The following is a 14,956-nucleotide window of genomic DNA, read 5'->3' as shown; positions in this document are numbered from 1 at the left end:
TTACCTTTTTTGTCCAGTTTTTCAAAGGTACATTATGTAAAGATAAAAATAGAAATCTTAAAAAATAATGTTGTTTTTTAAGCTTTCTGGTAATTGAGCGTAACATATTGAAAATATTTAAACTTTTGCCATTTGAACTAGACAATGGACAAGAGATTGTTTTGTGGGCACCTGGCAAAGTGATCAGCGAGACTATTTTTCAGCACCTCAAGAAATGGGGTTATATCTGCTAAAAGCATAACTTCGAAATTATTTTAACACAAGGGGAAGTACTTAACTTTTGAATGTGTGGAAAAGTTTGATTCATTGTTATTTCTTACACACAGTGAGAAGTCAGAATAGTTCATACAGTCATGTGAAATATAAACTGCATCATTATTTGCAACTTTTAATCATTTATCTGAGAGCAATGAAAATTTTCAGAATAACATCTGGGTAAACAAGTTTAGACTAGTGGTGAATTTCATCTACTTCACACGGGGCGGAAATTAGACATATAAACTCAAATACAGTTGTACATTGAAAAAAGACTCATTATCTTTTATCCTATATTAAATCAGACAAACTTTGCCTGTTAAAGGCTGGAGATTACAGTGGTTGTTATGTGATACTTTTTCTGTGTAATTGTTTGTTTTTATCCACTTGGAAATTGCACATAAGAACTAACCAGGCTGGTGGAGGTCCACAGTTCTCTTCTTATCTTGGCTCTCCACACTTACCAAAATTGCTACAGGTCATAGTAATCTGAGTGTATATTAAATTTGAAGTACGTAAGTTTAAGAAGTTTTCTCTTTCATCATCTGGAATTTAGCCAATTTAAGTCTACTCTAATGTCAGACAGTAAGAAAGAACTGGCTGTCTTTTTGTTTAAAACTTTTAAGTGTCAGGTTTCAATTGTTTACGCGTACACCAACAGTTTCAGAAAGTGGTTCTACATCATCTTTTATTTCAAGGTGAAGCCCCTTTAATTTCCTGCCAGTAAACACGATTTGACTCTAGCTGGTAGTTTCTCTCTCACTGGATTAAGAAAAATGAACAATTGGACTGGCCGTGTTGGCAAATATTTTTGGAATGGCAGATTTCAAGCTCATCATTTCAAACAAATACACACATGTCTGAAAGACGATCCAAACTGCCCACATAAGATTAAATTAAATTTCTGAGAATGTTAAGGAAAAACCCAAGAACCACAGAACTTTAGCATCTGCCATTATAAACTGCAATATTATCCTCAGTGAACTGAGTTTTCTATCAGTAAGGAATGAGAAAAGGCAGACCTGTCCGAAAAAGTAGGACAAATGACGTAGAAACTTTAAAACAAAAAATTATATTAAGAATAAGTTATAGAATTTTCTTGCCCTTTTTAATTTTCTTTGTAAGTGAACATATTTAATGACTGTTCCAGCTGACAGTTTTTGGAATGTAATGCATTCTGGAAAACTGGAGAGCTGGTGAGTGTTGAAAGGAAGCATTTTTCAGTGCTGACATTTGCTGCCAGGCTACGGTAGATGTTTGTGTCCGAGACAGATGCTCCACATTAAACTGGACCTGACATGAGGCTGCTCTATCAAGGCCATTTCTCTCTGAAGCGCACAGGCATAAACACACTTATGGGGGGAGGAATAAATACTGACCTCTGGTCCAGTTGAGACATTCATCAAAACACGCAGAGGGAAGTGTATTCAAAGACTGACAAGCAGACAATCTGTCTGTCCAAAACCAAATTACTCAAACACACAAGTCTCCATCAACTTCAAACGGAAGCCGAAATGGTTTTTCAGTTTACTCTGTGATGGGTTTATCCTTGCTGACCTTCAGGAAGTTTAACTTCCCCCCATCATGGCTTTCATTAAATGCTCTATATTTGAAGTTAAACAGCTCACAAACCTTCAGACTGATGAGTATAGTGCAGAGTTGCCTTTTTTCCTTCACCAAGTGTCCGCATGCAGTTTTGAAAAGTACAAAATGCGATTCCAGTGTTTTGCGAGTCTGGATATCAGTGAAAAAACAAAATAGTGTGGAAATGGAGTATCAAAAAAAGTATTGTTCTTTTCTTCCATTGTTCTTTCCCTTCCTTCCTTTGTTCCTTTCTTTCATTTTTTCTTTCTCTTGCCTTTCTCCCTTCCTTTTTTTCTTCCGTCCTTGTTTAACATTCATGTTTCAGGTGCTGTGGAGCCAGCTAGTTGTCCGGCAGTCACAGACTTTGTGTGTGATAGTGGCCACTGCATAGTGTCCGACCTGGTGTGTGATAACAAGGCCGACTGTGCTGATGAATCAGATGAGAAGGACTGTGGTAAGTGAAAAGAGGAAATTATTTTATTTGGTGGTGAGAATGAGTCCATCAGCGCACAGAAAAAAGACTGTTTTCATTACTTGTTTCCCACTTTTCTGTTATTTTTTGTTACTTCTAGACTATATATTTGTCTTACCGGGTGCTTGTAACTTCAACATGGAGGATGACAGGTGGGAGCAGATCTGCCAGCTCTCTCAGGACCCTGATGATGACTTTGACTGGAGGATCGGTCACAATACAGAGACAGGAGTTGGACCTCAGTCTGACCACAGTCCAGGTCTGCATATGTACTGAAATGCATGTTTTATTAGTCATGTTTTCTTAATAATAAAAAAATTATCAAAACAATCTAGCAGTAGTTTAGTAGTGACAGCTCTGAACAATGTTGCTAGGTTGTTGTAGAAATTATCTGCTTAGTTGGAGTTTTGCTTCTACTTTTTGGGATACGAGAGCCGTCCAAAAAGACTGAGAATGATTTTCAAGACTCTGCAATGTTTCCTGTTTTATTATTACTCAATAACATTTTATACTAAACTCTTAGGTCAAAGTCTCATTCTCCTTCAAACCATGGTAGATGCAGAACATATCTGTAGGGTTGTAAATACTTTTTGTACCACTGAAAGAAGATTTGTTGTAATAGATTTGTTTTATCACTCTGCCTGAATGTAATAAAACCTCACTCAGATTTGAGCTGCACCAAAATCTGCTCTCTAATTTTTCTAACATCTACTCAGAATTTGCTCCAGTACCAGACCTGGCATTATTGTTTTTGCTTTGTACTGAAATATTATTAATGCTGTCAAAATAACAAAAACAACAAGATCTGTTTTCCCTGACACCCTGAATGTTTGCAGCTTTCTGGCAGCGCTCTGCAGTGTCTTTGTACTTGCAACTTGGCAGCTGGGAAACAACAACTTCAGAGGAGCCTGTGACGGCAGGGTTAACAGAAACATCCAGATGAAAACCAGTCAGAGTTAAACAGAGCTTAAAAGAACCCAGCCTCGTTTATGTTTTCTACATGTTTTTGTTCTAATAAAAAGGTTACAGTTGGTTTGGTCTATATAAGAAAATGTAACTGTACTCAGATGTTTTTTTTCCCCTGAGTTTCAGTATTTTCTAGTTTGTCTCTTGTTTATCTTCTGCAGAGATAATGATAAAATGAGCAGCATAAAAAAATTATTTATATTAAAAATGAATGTGCATGTTAGGGGAGTTCTTTTCTTCTCATGGTAAATTAAGATTTTTCTTTTCAACCATACATTTTAGAAAAAAACTCACCAGGGTTGCAGTGAATTTGGGACTAAGAGTCTTCATCAGCAGACAGTTAATCACCATACTATCCTAATTAAAACAAATAGGAGCAATACTAAAACAGCAATAATCTAATTAAATGGTTGCCACATGGCAAATGTCAATAATGACTCAGAAATAATGCTACAATTTTGAAGCTCATGAGGAAGAGAAATCGTGCCACTTTTCTAACTTCCTATTGAGACTAGCTATACCGTAGCACTGATGCAGGCTTACATGTAAACATATAAACTTGGTTTCTGATCATTTGTTTATTTCTGTCTTCATCTTTTGATGCTTTTGAATTGTTCTTTGCTGCTGTTTGTGTAAGAAGCTGCTGTTAAGTTTCTTAGTGCTAACGTTAACTTGTACTCAGCAAACAGAGATTCATTATCTGCCACATCATTTGCTTTTTTCTCATCTCAGTGCTTTAGCTGACAGCATCTGCAGGCACCTCTGGTGATGAAAGAATACAGTACTCTTTGCTGTTGTTTCTGGAAAGTTGTTTACTCCACTTCCATCAGCCACCACTAGGCGTGGGAGGAAGCTCCTTGGCTTGTATGCTATGCTTCTCATGGTTTAGAGGGAAATGTGAGGCTTCTTTATTGTGGTTCTTGTACAGAAAGATAAAATCATTCTCGATTGCACAGATACTGTTTACTCATTATATCACGTCCTGCTTGTTTTACCTCCCGGACAACCAACCTGGGGCTAAATCTGTTTCCAGTTGCAACTCTAACACTTTAATCACCTTCTGCAGGCCAACTGTTTTTATTGATTGCAAAGATGAATGTGTTCATTCATTGCTTGCTCCCTTCATTACGGCACATCAGTAAAGCTGAAAACAAGGACAGCGATTGTGTGGTCTTCCTGTAGTCACATTGTAAGCTGGATCTACACATGTGCAGAGCTGATCTATGACAACAGTCTTTTTTTTTTTTTGTTTGTTTTTGAGCCACAGGAGGATCAAGTGTTGTGGGCGGGAGAAGGGTTTGCTGTCCGCTGTGGGTTGTGATGACTTTAAATTCCTCCTAACTCATGTGGAAAACTCCCACTTTGTTCTGGCTTTGCACAGAGACTGTTTCATCTTTGAGTGTAGCCGAGCTGAAGAAGCTCTCTGCAGTGTTTGGCTGCAGGCATCACCATTTCACAGCAATCCTCTCCTGTCCAAACATACTGTGTTTTGTTGTCAGTTGAGCTGAAACTGGACGGCTTTTGTGAAATCTTTAAGTCCTATCTTACTGAATGTTACATCTATTTCATCTATCTCCATAGATGGTGGTGGGAACTTTCTGTACATACATTCAGCCGCTCAAAGGGAGGGGGATGTTGCCAAGGTGACGACGATGAACACATTTCCTGCCAGCATCGGTCTATGTCACCTGCGCTTTTGGTTCTTCATGTACGGCTCTACCAGAATGGGAACTCTGAAGGTGATCCTGTCACCAGAAATTACAAAAAAAAAAAAAAAAATCTTTAATTTATCACAAATGTATGTTTTTGTTGACCCAAGCCAAACAGTGCCTTCTCACAGAAAGAAAAAGACAAATAAAGGCTCCAAGCAGCTGAACTTACAAACTTAATTTGTCACATTTGTTTTTTTTCTGGACACATTTGTTTATCAGATTATCTTCAAAAAAAAAAAAGCTGAAAATCAAGTTTTATTAGACCTTTAGAAAGTCAAGAAAACTTTGAAAGAAAGAATCTGCCAGGGCATAAGGTGTGACCAGTTGAGAAGTAAAAGGATGATAGAGATATAAAGGGTAACTGCTATATCTGTAGATAGGTGTTGAATCAGAAATATTTTGGAGACTAAAAGCATTAATATCTGAAGACACAACAAACACAAAGTCTGATTTGTTATATTATTACTGCTTTATATTATTTAAAGCAGCAAGATTCTTCCACCAACTAATCTTAGGTTCTTCATCATATTGGGTTCTGTTTGATAAAATGTATTACCAAAGTAGTACAATACATTTTTAACCTCATGTCCCCCAATGCGCTAGGTATATACTGTTGGACCTAATGGGACACCTTTGCTTATGTGGGCCACTACTGGAAACCATGGAAACCAATGGACATATGCCAACATCATCCTGTCTAACACAAAAGATTTCAGAGTGACCTTCCAGGCGGAGGTGGGTGGAGATATGTGGACAGACATCGCCCTGGATGATATCTCGTACACAGCAGAGTGTGTGGTCGGAGGTAAAAAATATTAAAGTTTTATTTGGCCTTTTTGCTTTCTCATTTTGCCTCTCTCTTGGTTTCTTCCGCTTCTGCTACTACCCTCATTTTTCATTTCCTCCAGTTTTCACCTTCTCCAGCTTCTCCCTTTTCCTTTGTGCTCTGACCCTCCATTTCTGGGTTTCTTCATAAACAAGGCGAACCCTCGGGGAGAGGGGGAGAGAGGTAATACAGCCTGTTGCCCTGTAGTTCCGTATAAATTCACTCTGGAGATCAGGTCAATGCTGAGAAGCTAGCACAACTGGAGGAAAAGCAATTACATTTATATTGTGTTGTTTCCTCAACCTTACCTCTCTGCTCACTCTTCACCTCTCTCAACTGACTTTCCAAAGACTTTTTTTCAAAAACCTAAAAGACTTTAGGTAAAACAGTCTAACAGAATTTAGACAGTTTTATTTCAAGCAGCCATCAGAGTTTCTCCAGGGAAGGATGTGTAATTTGTGTAAACAAAAAGAAGCTATAAATCTATAAAGTAGATTAAGTTTTACATTTACATGTATCTCCATCCCAGGACCAGTAACTCCTCAGCCTTTGACCTGTGACACTGAACAGTTCCAGTGTACACACTCGTTCCAGTGTATCCCAAAGAGCTGGTGGTGTGATGGCTCTCCAGACTGCGCGGATCAATCTGATGAAGAGCTCTGCCCGACTGCCCTGCCTGGAACCATTCCTCCTCAGGGCGACTGTCCTGACGAGAATTTCCAGTGTTCAGACCTTCAGTGTCTCCCTGCTTTATTGCGCTGCGATGGGGTTTACGACTGCCCCAACGGAGAGGACGAACACAGCTGCCGTAAGTTTATGGTCACGTTGTTATTTGGAAACATCTACTGCAGTTCTTTAAGACATTTGTAATAATTAATGTTCACAAGGGGGTAATAAATATGAAAATAGATTCATTTATTTGCAAATGATTCAATGATCTCTTGAATTTTCTTTCTACAAAGGCCCTGTAGTTCTAACAAATTCAATATTTTCATGAAAAGTCATTGTCAGCTTTTCAAGAGTTGCATATTTAAAACCTCTTCTTAATCTACATTACACTGGAAGCATTCATATCAAACTGTTGCAATGTTAAGGAGACATGGGCGGTTTACCTATATCAAGATTTTGAACAGCAACAGTTGTAAATGTGCTGAAATAATTTGCCTTGTTGTTGTTTTGGTTAAAAGTCCTTTTAATAAGATTCCTGAGAAAGTGCCAGAGTAACCAGTCCGTTCACATGATAGAGTAAGCTGGTGATTTCTCTTTCAAACTGTTGCTGTGGACTGCTGGCTGAATGAAGAGGGCCACACATTTTGCACCTTTACGAAAACTAATATTAAATTCAGTTGATGTTAACTTTGTGTTTCAGCTTCAGTTTATTCATCAGAATTAAAATCCGTTATTGTTTCATTTTATTTTTGATCAGAACTAATTAGTCTATGTTCAACATCTCTATTTAAAATGTCTGTAAATACTATGAATCTGTTTTATTTTTGTTCCAGGTTATACTGTGAGAATTTAATACCTGCTATAGACTTCTGCCTCTGAAAAAAAGGCTTTCTGGGAAACATAAAACTGTCTAATTATTTATTTTGCACAAATGAAAACATGAAATAAAAACCATTAGACATGCCAAACCTTTGGTAGTAACTACAAATAATTCCCTTTTGATATTAAAAAATGAAATGTTTATGTGTCTTCAGAATAATAATTTTATACCCACCATGCATGATAAGAGATGAAAGGAAACTCAGAAAAACTGAGATACATCCACATGTTGCATCAGATCTCAGTATGTTAAACTGTGTATGGATGAATGAAGAGCAGTTATTAGACAATTATGATTAGTTTGACCTACTTTATTAGTTTGTCATGGAATGAAACACAAACTCTATAGAACAAAAAGTTATGACAGCAATAATTGTAGATAATGCATATTGGAGAGTAGCAGGAAGAAACAGCTGGGTCAGGAAAAATGGCCAGTATGCTCCCCAGCAGCTTAGTTTAAGCCATTCTATCTAAAAAAGAAAGAAAGCTTTCAGCCTACTCTGGAGAAACATAAGAAGTGAACGATGTGACTCCCTCTCTGCTTTTAAAATCTCTAGGACCCACCAGCAAACCCACAATCTGGGAGAAGCAAAAAGTGAGTCCATAAATCTCCAGCATAAGGTGGAGCTTGGTGATTCAGACCGCTAAATGTTAAAAGAAGAATTTAAAATTCCACTCAGAAGTCAGCAGGGAGAGAAGTTAGTCATGGAGAAATATGAACTCTCCTTTAGATTTTTATAAAAACAGTCACTGCAGCGTTTTGGGTCTTCTGAAGGCCTTTCACAATGCTATCAGTCTCAACTGCAGAACAGAATACAGAAGTAAACAAAGCCAGCAGATTGGATTCAGTGATTAGAAACATTAACTTTTACTGCCCCAGTTTCTTTCTTTCTGTTCAGTTCATTCTTCTCGTGTGTCATCATCTTTTCACTAGCGTTGCTGCATTGTGAGCCGGGAGAGCTTGTGTGTGAGAGTTGGCCCGGTTGTGTCCCGCTTCACTTGCGCTGCGACCGCTCCCCCGACTGTCAGCCGTTCCACTCAGATGAGTCCAGCTGCCATGGTAACATGCTTTCTTTTAGCTGTTAATTGCCTCTGCGATGTCCTGCCATGTCACAGGTTGCATTGACTGTGAAATTATAATGACCTCACTTCTGCCTGTACACACTCAAGGTGGAGATGACTGCATTAGCCATGCATTTTTTGGTGATTGTTTCTGAAGTCTGCAATTATATAAGTGGTTTTATTTATTTTTATTTTTTTCATGATCTTCTTTTCGAGCTTTGATGTCAGTCTTTACACATTTTCTTAAAACATTTCATCATCTTAGTTGAGACAGATCACACACCTATGTTCTGTTTGTGCCCAAACACTCATGGGGCATCCATCACTTTCAATTTAAATGCTGCTAAAACTTCCTTCATGCCTGCTTACTTCAAACCTGCAGCTTTGCAAAGACTTTAATATATAGCATGCATTCATAGTCACAGTTTATTTGAGAATTCACCAAAACTTGTAATGTTAGCAATCTAAATGTTGCTAGACTAGTCTAATCTAATCAAATCTAATCTAATCTAATCTAATCTAATCTAATCTAATCTAATCTAATCTAATCTAATCTAAAGTCTAGCTACATTAGGTCTTTTATCACATATCAAAAAGATATTACATGTGGACATTTTTGACTGAAAACTACACACTTTCAACCATCTGGACAAATATACCAAGGAGAAAACATGAAGTATTTGGCAAATGTCCAGGGTCATCCCTTGTTCCTTTATATTTATTATTTTTGGTTGCTAGTGTTGATTTTAGTCTTTTAAAGTGGCCCTACATTATGCTTCTACAGACTTATAAAGAGTTTTTATTTAGCTTTCTGTTTGCAGTGCTATACCTGAGTTATTTCAGAGTGCTGGTTAAGCCTCATAATACTGGCAAATAAATCAGTTACCAATAAGAACAAAATTTAAGTGACGAACCAGTCGTTGTCAGCAAATGTTCCTGAACAGCAGACTGTTATAACGTCTAAACACACTGTCTTGCAAAAATATTTGTGATGCTTGGACCTTTTGTATTAGCTGCAATTTGTTATATATATATATATATATATATATATATATATATATATATATATATATATATATATATATATATATATATATATATATATATATATATATATATATATATATATATATATATATAAGAATAGGCTAGGTTATTGTTAAATGGTTTTCAGATTGTTTGTGCAAAGAATAATCTACATATATAATAATCTAGTTTTCATATGATTAATAATCTAGTATCATCCAGAGCCATTAGGTGGCCTTCAGAAATCACCCTATTTTTGTAATAAAGTCCAATTGGGTGTATAAATCCAGCTCTTCTGTGCAAGGGCGTAAATTCCATCTGATTATTGGGGGGGACCATAAACAGGAAAATATTGGGGGGTCGGCAAAGTTACAGTCAAATGCAACGTAAAATGTGGTTTAAATTTTTTATTTTTTTTTACTGTGTTCAAGCTGCACCACCAAAAATGAAGATATTTTGCTTGTTTATATTTGCAAATGTAAATTTGTTTTGTTTTGCAGAGTGCCCTCCAAGGTACTGCCAGGATCATGGTTCATGCCATCTTGAGGGAAACGGACCTCTGTGCTTGTAAGATGCAGGCTAATGCACAAAAACATTTAAAAGTCTACAGATTTGCATTGCTCTCCACAACCCTTTATCTTTTTGTTTCAAAAATGAAAATCCTATCAACCTTTTGATGAATAAAAAACCATGCTCTGTGAAGCATGTGGGAATATGCTCATCCCTCTGGATTAAACATAGAGCTTCTCCATAACGTTTCTTGGGAATCACTTCTACTAGTAATACAAACCACAAAAAAAAAAGCTGTGCATTAGAATGATATCCTTCCATTTCAGCTTTTACCTTTCAAAAAGTACTTTTGCTTGAAACAGTCTCTTTGTTGGAGTTTCCTTTTTTTCATTATAATTAAGCTCATGAATGGAGTTTCTCTGCATCAGCAGCTCAGAATGTCAGCGCTGAGCGATTTCACTAGAAAGGTAGGAATGCTGTTATGGGACTCGCTGCAGAATCTGCTAACATCATTATGCATAAGTGAATTCTCTCTGAGATGTTCACAGTTCTCATTTTTTTTGTCATTTCTGCAAAAACAAAAGATGAATTCTGTAGCAGGTCCTAAGACAATCACAGAAATGGACGTGAACCAGCAAAGTCGACATCGTTTCTTGAAAAATTATTTCTTGCTTTTACTTATAGAAATCAATGAACAAAATTTTAACAAATATTTTTTGTCAGAAATATCCTGCTTTTCTGTTTTATAGGAGAAATTTTGTTTGTATTTTCTTCATTTATTTTCTTCATAGTTTGCACATTTTCATCTTCTTTTTCAAACTACATTGGACCCATATCGGCATACTTATGGGTTCTGATATGTAAAAAGATATGTAAAAAGTATTTCATTTTAGCATCATAATCAAACAGTGAGAAAATATAATTTACTCTTGAGAACAGATTTATTTTGAGTCTGAACTATTTCTGTTTTGATCTGATTTGTTTTAGATCATTACCCTGAATCATCCAGCAACAACTAATTTTTAGTCAAATTGCAGGCTTACAAATTAATAATCCTTGTATGTACTACAAAAGATGTTTCTTTTATATGAATTGCCAGGGTAGAGGTAACCCTGATAGTGCCCACACATAATTATATCCTAATGTGGGGCCATTATTCCATAATTTTTTTTCTGCAGTTTAAAGTGTTAAAATTAATCTATGGCAATAAAAAAAGACCTTTATAATAAGGTGTTTTATACCTCAAAGATAGAGGAGCTTATATTTTAAACTGAATTAACTGTGTAATGTCTGGCCCAGACCTCCCTGAATTTTGGTCTGCAGCCATTTTGCTTTCTAACCAACTCCCCACTACGTGTTAAGAAAAAGAACTCATGAAGTGTTGATCACCAAAGTTTCTTTCTTATTAAAGATTTCTGTTTCCTCTTTTTTTTTTTTTTTTTTTTTTTGTCCCACATTTCCCACTGCCTTCCATCAATTTGTAAGAGGAAGTTACTGCTGCCATTCATTGCTCAGTGTGGTGTGGAGCCCATGAAGCTGTTCCAGCATGCAAGACGGCAGTGCAGTAGATCCCAAGCCCAGCACTGCGAGGACACCTCAGGCTCACTGTTGGCATCAGGTTCCTCCAGGGAACCGGGCCAGGACCAGCCCACTGTCACACAATCTGGATGCTGACTCCCTCTGAATGATAATGCCACTGTCTGTCTTCACTGGAAGCTGTGTGTTTCCTATTACAGGGTCAGATATCAAGATGATACTGAACAGATGCTGACTTGGAGCTGAGTCTCTGTTTGGGAGAGGAAGAGCTCACTCGGTTTCCCAGACATGCACATTGCCAGGCCGGCCAAATATTTCCAGAGTTTCCAAGCTGGATGTCCAATTGATATTTCCCACACCGCTTTTAGAAATGGAAATGGCTCGACAGACAATATGTAGTCAGATGCTTCATGTACTTTACTGTATTAGAATATTACATAAACAAGCAATCCTATTGCAATCTTTTCTATCATTCTTACCCTTACTCCCATGTTTCTGAGGCATAGGGTGAACCTTTCCTAACCCTTAAAAATTAGATTTTTTAATACCTTTTTCTGGACCTTTAACATTTGGGATTTTATTTGGATATCGCTCGTTTGTAGTTGTATTACCACACGAACAGATTACAGCAAACTGCTGTAAAATTTACAGATGCCAATTCAGTTTTACAGCAAAGTTCTGCTGGTCACTGGTGCCAGTATTTTTCCAAAAGTAGTGGGTGAAGTTTTCACCACGCATGCTTTAAGACAAAATCTATGTGAAATTCAACAAATTTGTTTGAACTACGAGTAATAACAGAAGGGTTTTTGTCACACAAACAAATTGAAAAAAGTTTTGCTCTTTTGTGTTTTTAATTTCAAAGGAAACATTTTTCTCTTTAACTGGCACAAAATATTTTGTATTTATGTACCTTTACTTTATTGGAAGATTCTATGTTTTTTGTGGGTTTTTTGCATGCCAGAATAAAGCCTGTGATTCCAGCATCCTTTTAAACACACGTGTGGTCACCTCTTTGTGTTTGACTGCAGGTGTGAGCCGGGATGGTCGGGCAATCGCTGCCATGTGAAGGAGAAACCATCCCTCACCACCTCATCACCAACTGTAGAAGCCACGCAGCTCGGTAATAAAGAAGCACACCTCTCGAAAACCTCCTGCATTAAACCGTCTCATCTACATCTGCATCCTTACAGTTAATAACTCCACAGTTAACGACAGGATTGAACGTGTCCCTCTTGCCTAGATTCTGTTTACGCTGGCATCGGTATTGGCTCGGTGCTGCTCTTAGCTGGACTCGCCGTGTGCTTTCTTGCCCTGTGCAAGAAAAAATGTGGCTTTATGTGAGTCCTAGTTTTTCTGTTTCTATATGTAAGATCTTGGTTCTGTTAAATAAAGTCATGAGCATGTTTTACTGGATCCACAGAAAAGCTGACCCAATGAAATATGGCATGATGGATAATCCAAGCTTTGACTGGAGAGCAGAGGTCAGTGCACAGAAATGTCCAATCAATCAGCGGTGAAGTCATTTTGGGTTTCTTAGCAGCACAAAATTCATTTTTCCACCATTTGGTCCCACACTTATTCAATAAGAGGAGCCAACATGAGAGGAGGTCAGAAGGTGATCCCCAAGCCTTTTTGCCTGATTAGGTTTTTGATTTAGGGTTATTGATTTAGCCTCTTATGAGTGCCTCTGCAGTGTTTAGGGCTGCTCAATACACACTCTGTAACACATGTCGGACCATAAACAACCAATGTGATCAGCTGCCAAACCAAAAGATACAAAGCCTTTTGGGTAGCAGTGTTTGCTTGAACAAAAAAGGTTTTATTCTCACACAGATGTTACTATTGTTCTCCGTCTGCATGCCTTGTTCCCTGCAGTTTTAATCTCAATAGTCATTCCTGCTATCATGAGAAGCACCACACACACAGGAGACGATACAATCACAGCTGTTCCGTTGCTGTAATGGCTGATGTGTGACTTTGGGGATTCATATGAGTGGATCAGGAGAAGAAAATGAGTGCATTATGTGTTCAAACACGTAGAAAGTCATTTTTATCTGGTTACCAAGTCAAATAAGGACAGTAGAAGGGATTTGGAGCACCTGAACTGTAATGAAATTTAATATGGTTATCAGAGGATAAACTGCCCTGGGTCTTTTACCTAAATGTGTCTCATAAAACCTTTTATGTAAAACAAACATTCATAAGAGAAGTAATAACTCTCCAGTGTGGAGAGGGTTGCTCTGTCTATCCATCCATGTTTCAGTTTTTGTTTTGTTTTTTTGTAGCATTTTAAAATTAATTTGGAGAAATATAAGTCAAAAATACACATAAAAATGTGTTGCTTAATAATAAATGTACAGCTCATTGTCCAGCAATTTGATTCAGCACAGACACAAATACATTATAAAGCAGTTCAGTTTTGTACATTAATACTGACATTGTCATCGTCCCTCTGCTGCCACCCTACCACTGAGGATGCAGCTATTATTAGAGAGGGTGAGTCTGAACTCATATCTCTGCCACTTCAGCACTTGTTTTGCAAAGTGCTGGAAGATAGTAGATGATGAAATGTTTTATTGAGGATAGGGATGTAATTATAAACGCCCGGCTGCATAACAGGTCAGTCCGGTCACTTCCCTTGTCCAAGTGCTCTCGCACATTAGGGCTCATCTAATCTTTTTTGTTGTTCGCAGAATCCATCAAAGGACAAAAGTCCAGGCAGCAGTCCATCCATTTACCCCAAAACAAGTGATGGTCTTGGGCTTCCTATCAGCGTCTACCCCTGGAGAAGAGAAGTGGAGGTGAGATGTCTCCGCCTCGGCTTTTGACCTCTGATTGTGTGTATACATGTCTGTAATGTGAACCTCGTCTCTTCTTGTGCATTTATCTGCAGCAGGGTTCAAACTGGAAAGATGTCAAGTTGTCCTTCTCCAACCCAATGTACAATTACCCCCGTGACACTAATGGTGCTGGCAACAGAAGCTCAGAAGAGTAAAATCGATAAAACCTGATGGATTGGTTTTTGGCATGTTTCCATGATGTTAAAACACATCGGTAATCTGAATAATAGACAGAAAAAGCTTATGCATGTTGTACAGATATGAACTTTAGGGAAAATTGTGAAGATAATCTTTGAAATGTTAGTTCTTTATGTCATTGTAAATGTATTTTTTGATCAAGGATTACATAAAAACAACCCAAAAATAAAATAATGTCACCAGACTAAAAAATATAATGCAACATTTGCAAGACGTTTATGTCATTCCTACAGAAGTCTCATGTTAAAGCATTATTTGGCTGCCCTCTTGATCTAAAATAAATGTTATATTTAGTGTTTATATAGCTATAGACAACATTCAAAGTAAATGCCCTGTTTACAGTATCACAGATCCTCCAACGTCTGTACAGACTTCATTTTGTTGTGATGACAACAATGAGAAAATATTTTGAACTGAAGCA

The 14,956-nt window shown here is 37.4% G+C and overlaps 1 protein-coding gene across 2 annotated transcripts in view; it reads left to right on the top strand.

The window, feature by feature from the left end:
- Nucleotides 1-14,517, top strand: part of malrd1 (MAM and LDL receptor class A domain containing 1) — a 44,495-nt gene extending 29,978 nt beyond the window's left edge. Inside the window, exons 22-33 of one of the 2 annotated variants that reach the window (XM_044104328.1) lie at nt 2,165-2,293; nt 2,412-2,570; nt 4,859-5,016; nt 5,593-5,794; nt 6,345-6,623; nt 8,298-8,423; nt 9,952-10,018; nt 12,526-12,617; nt 12,738-12,834; nt 12,918-12,978; nt 14,191-14,298; nt 14,394-14,517. In XM_044104328.1, the coding sequence (XP_043960263.1) occupies nt 2,165-2,293; nt 2,412-2,570; nt 4,859-5,016; nt 5,593-5,794; nt 6,345-6,623; nt 8,298-8,423; nt 9,952-10,018; nt 12,526-12,617; nt 12,738-12,834; nt 12,918-12,978; nt 14,191-14,298; nt 14,394-14,492 (1,577 nt within the window). In that variant the 3' untranslated portion in view covers nt 14,493-14,517. Of the gene's footprint in view, nt 1-2,164; nt 2,294-2,411; nt 2,571-4,858; nt 5,017-5,592; nt 5,795-6,344; nt 6,624-8,297; nt 8,424-9,951; nt 10,019-12,525; nt 12,618-12,737; nt 12,835-12,917; nt 12,979-14,190; nt 14,299-14,390 lie in introns of both variants that reach the window. The other variant, XM_044104327.1, reaches the window with a different exon arrangement.
- The last annotated feature ends 439 nt before the right edge of the window (nt 14,518-14,956 follow it).

Source organism: Gambusia affinis, linkage group LG21 (assembly GCF_019740435.1).
Source record: "Gambusia affinis linkage group LG21, SWU_Gaff_1.0, whole genome shotgun sequence".
Lineage (NCBI taxonomy): Eukaryota > Metazoa > Chordata > Actinopteri > Cyprinodontiformes > Poeciliidae > Gambusia > Gambusia affinis.
Note: the sequence above shows the minus strand (reverse complement) of the source record. Positions and strands in the feature narration are given on the sequence as shown.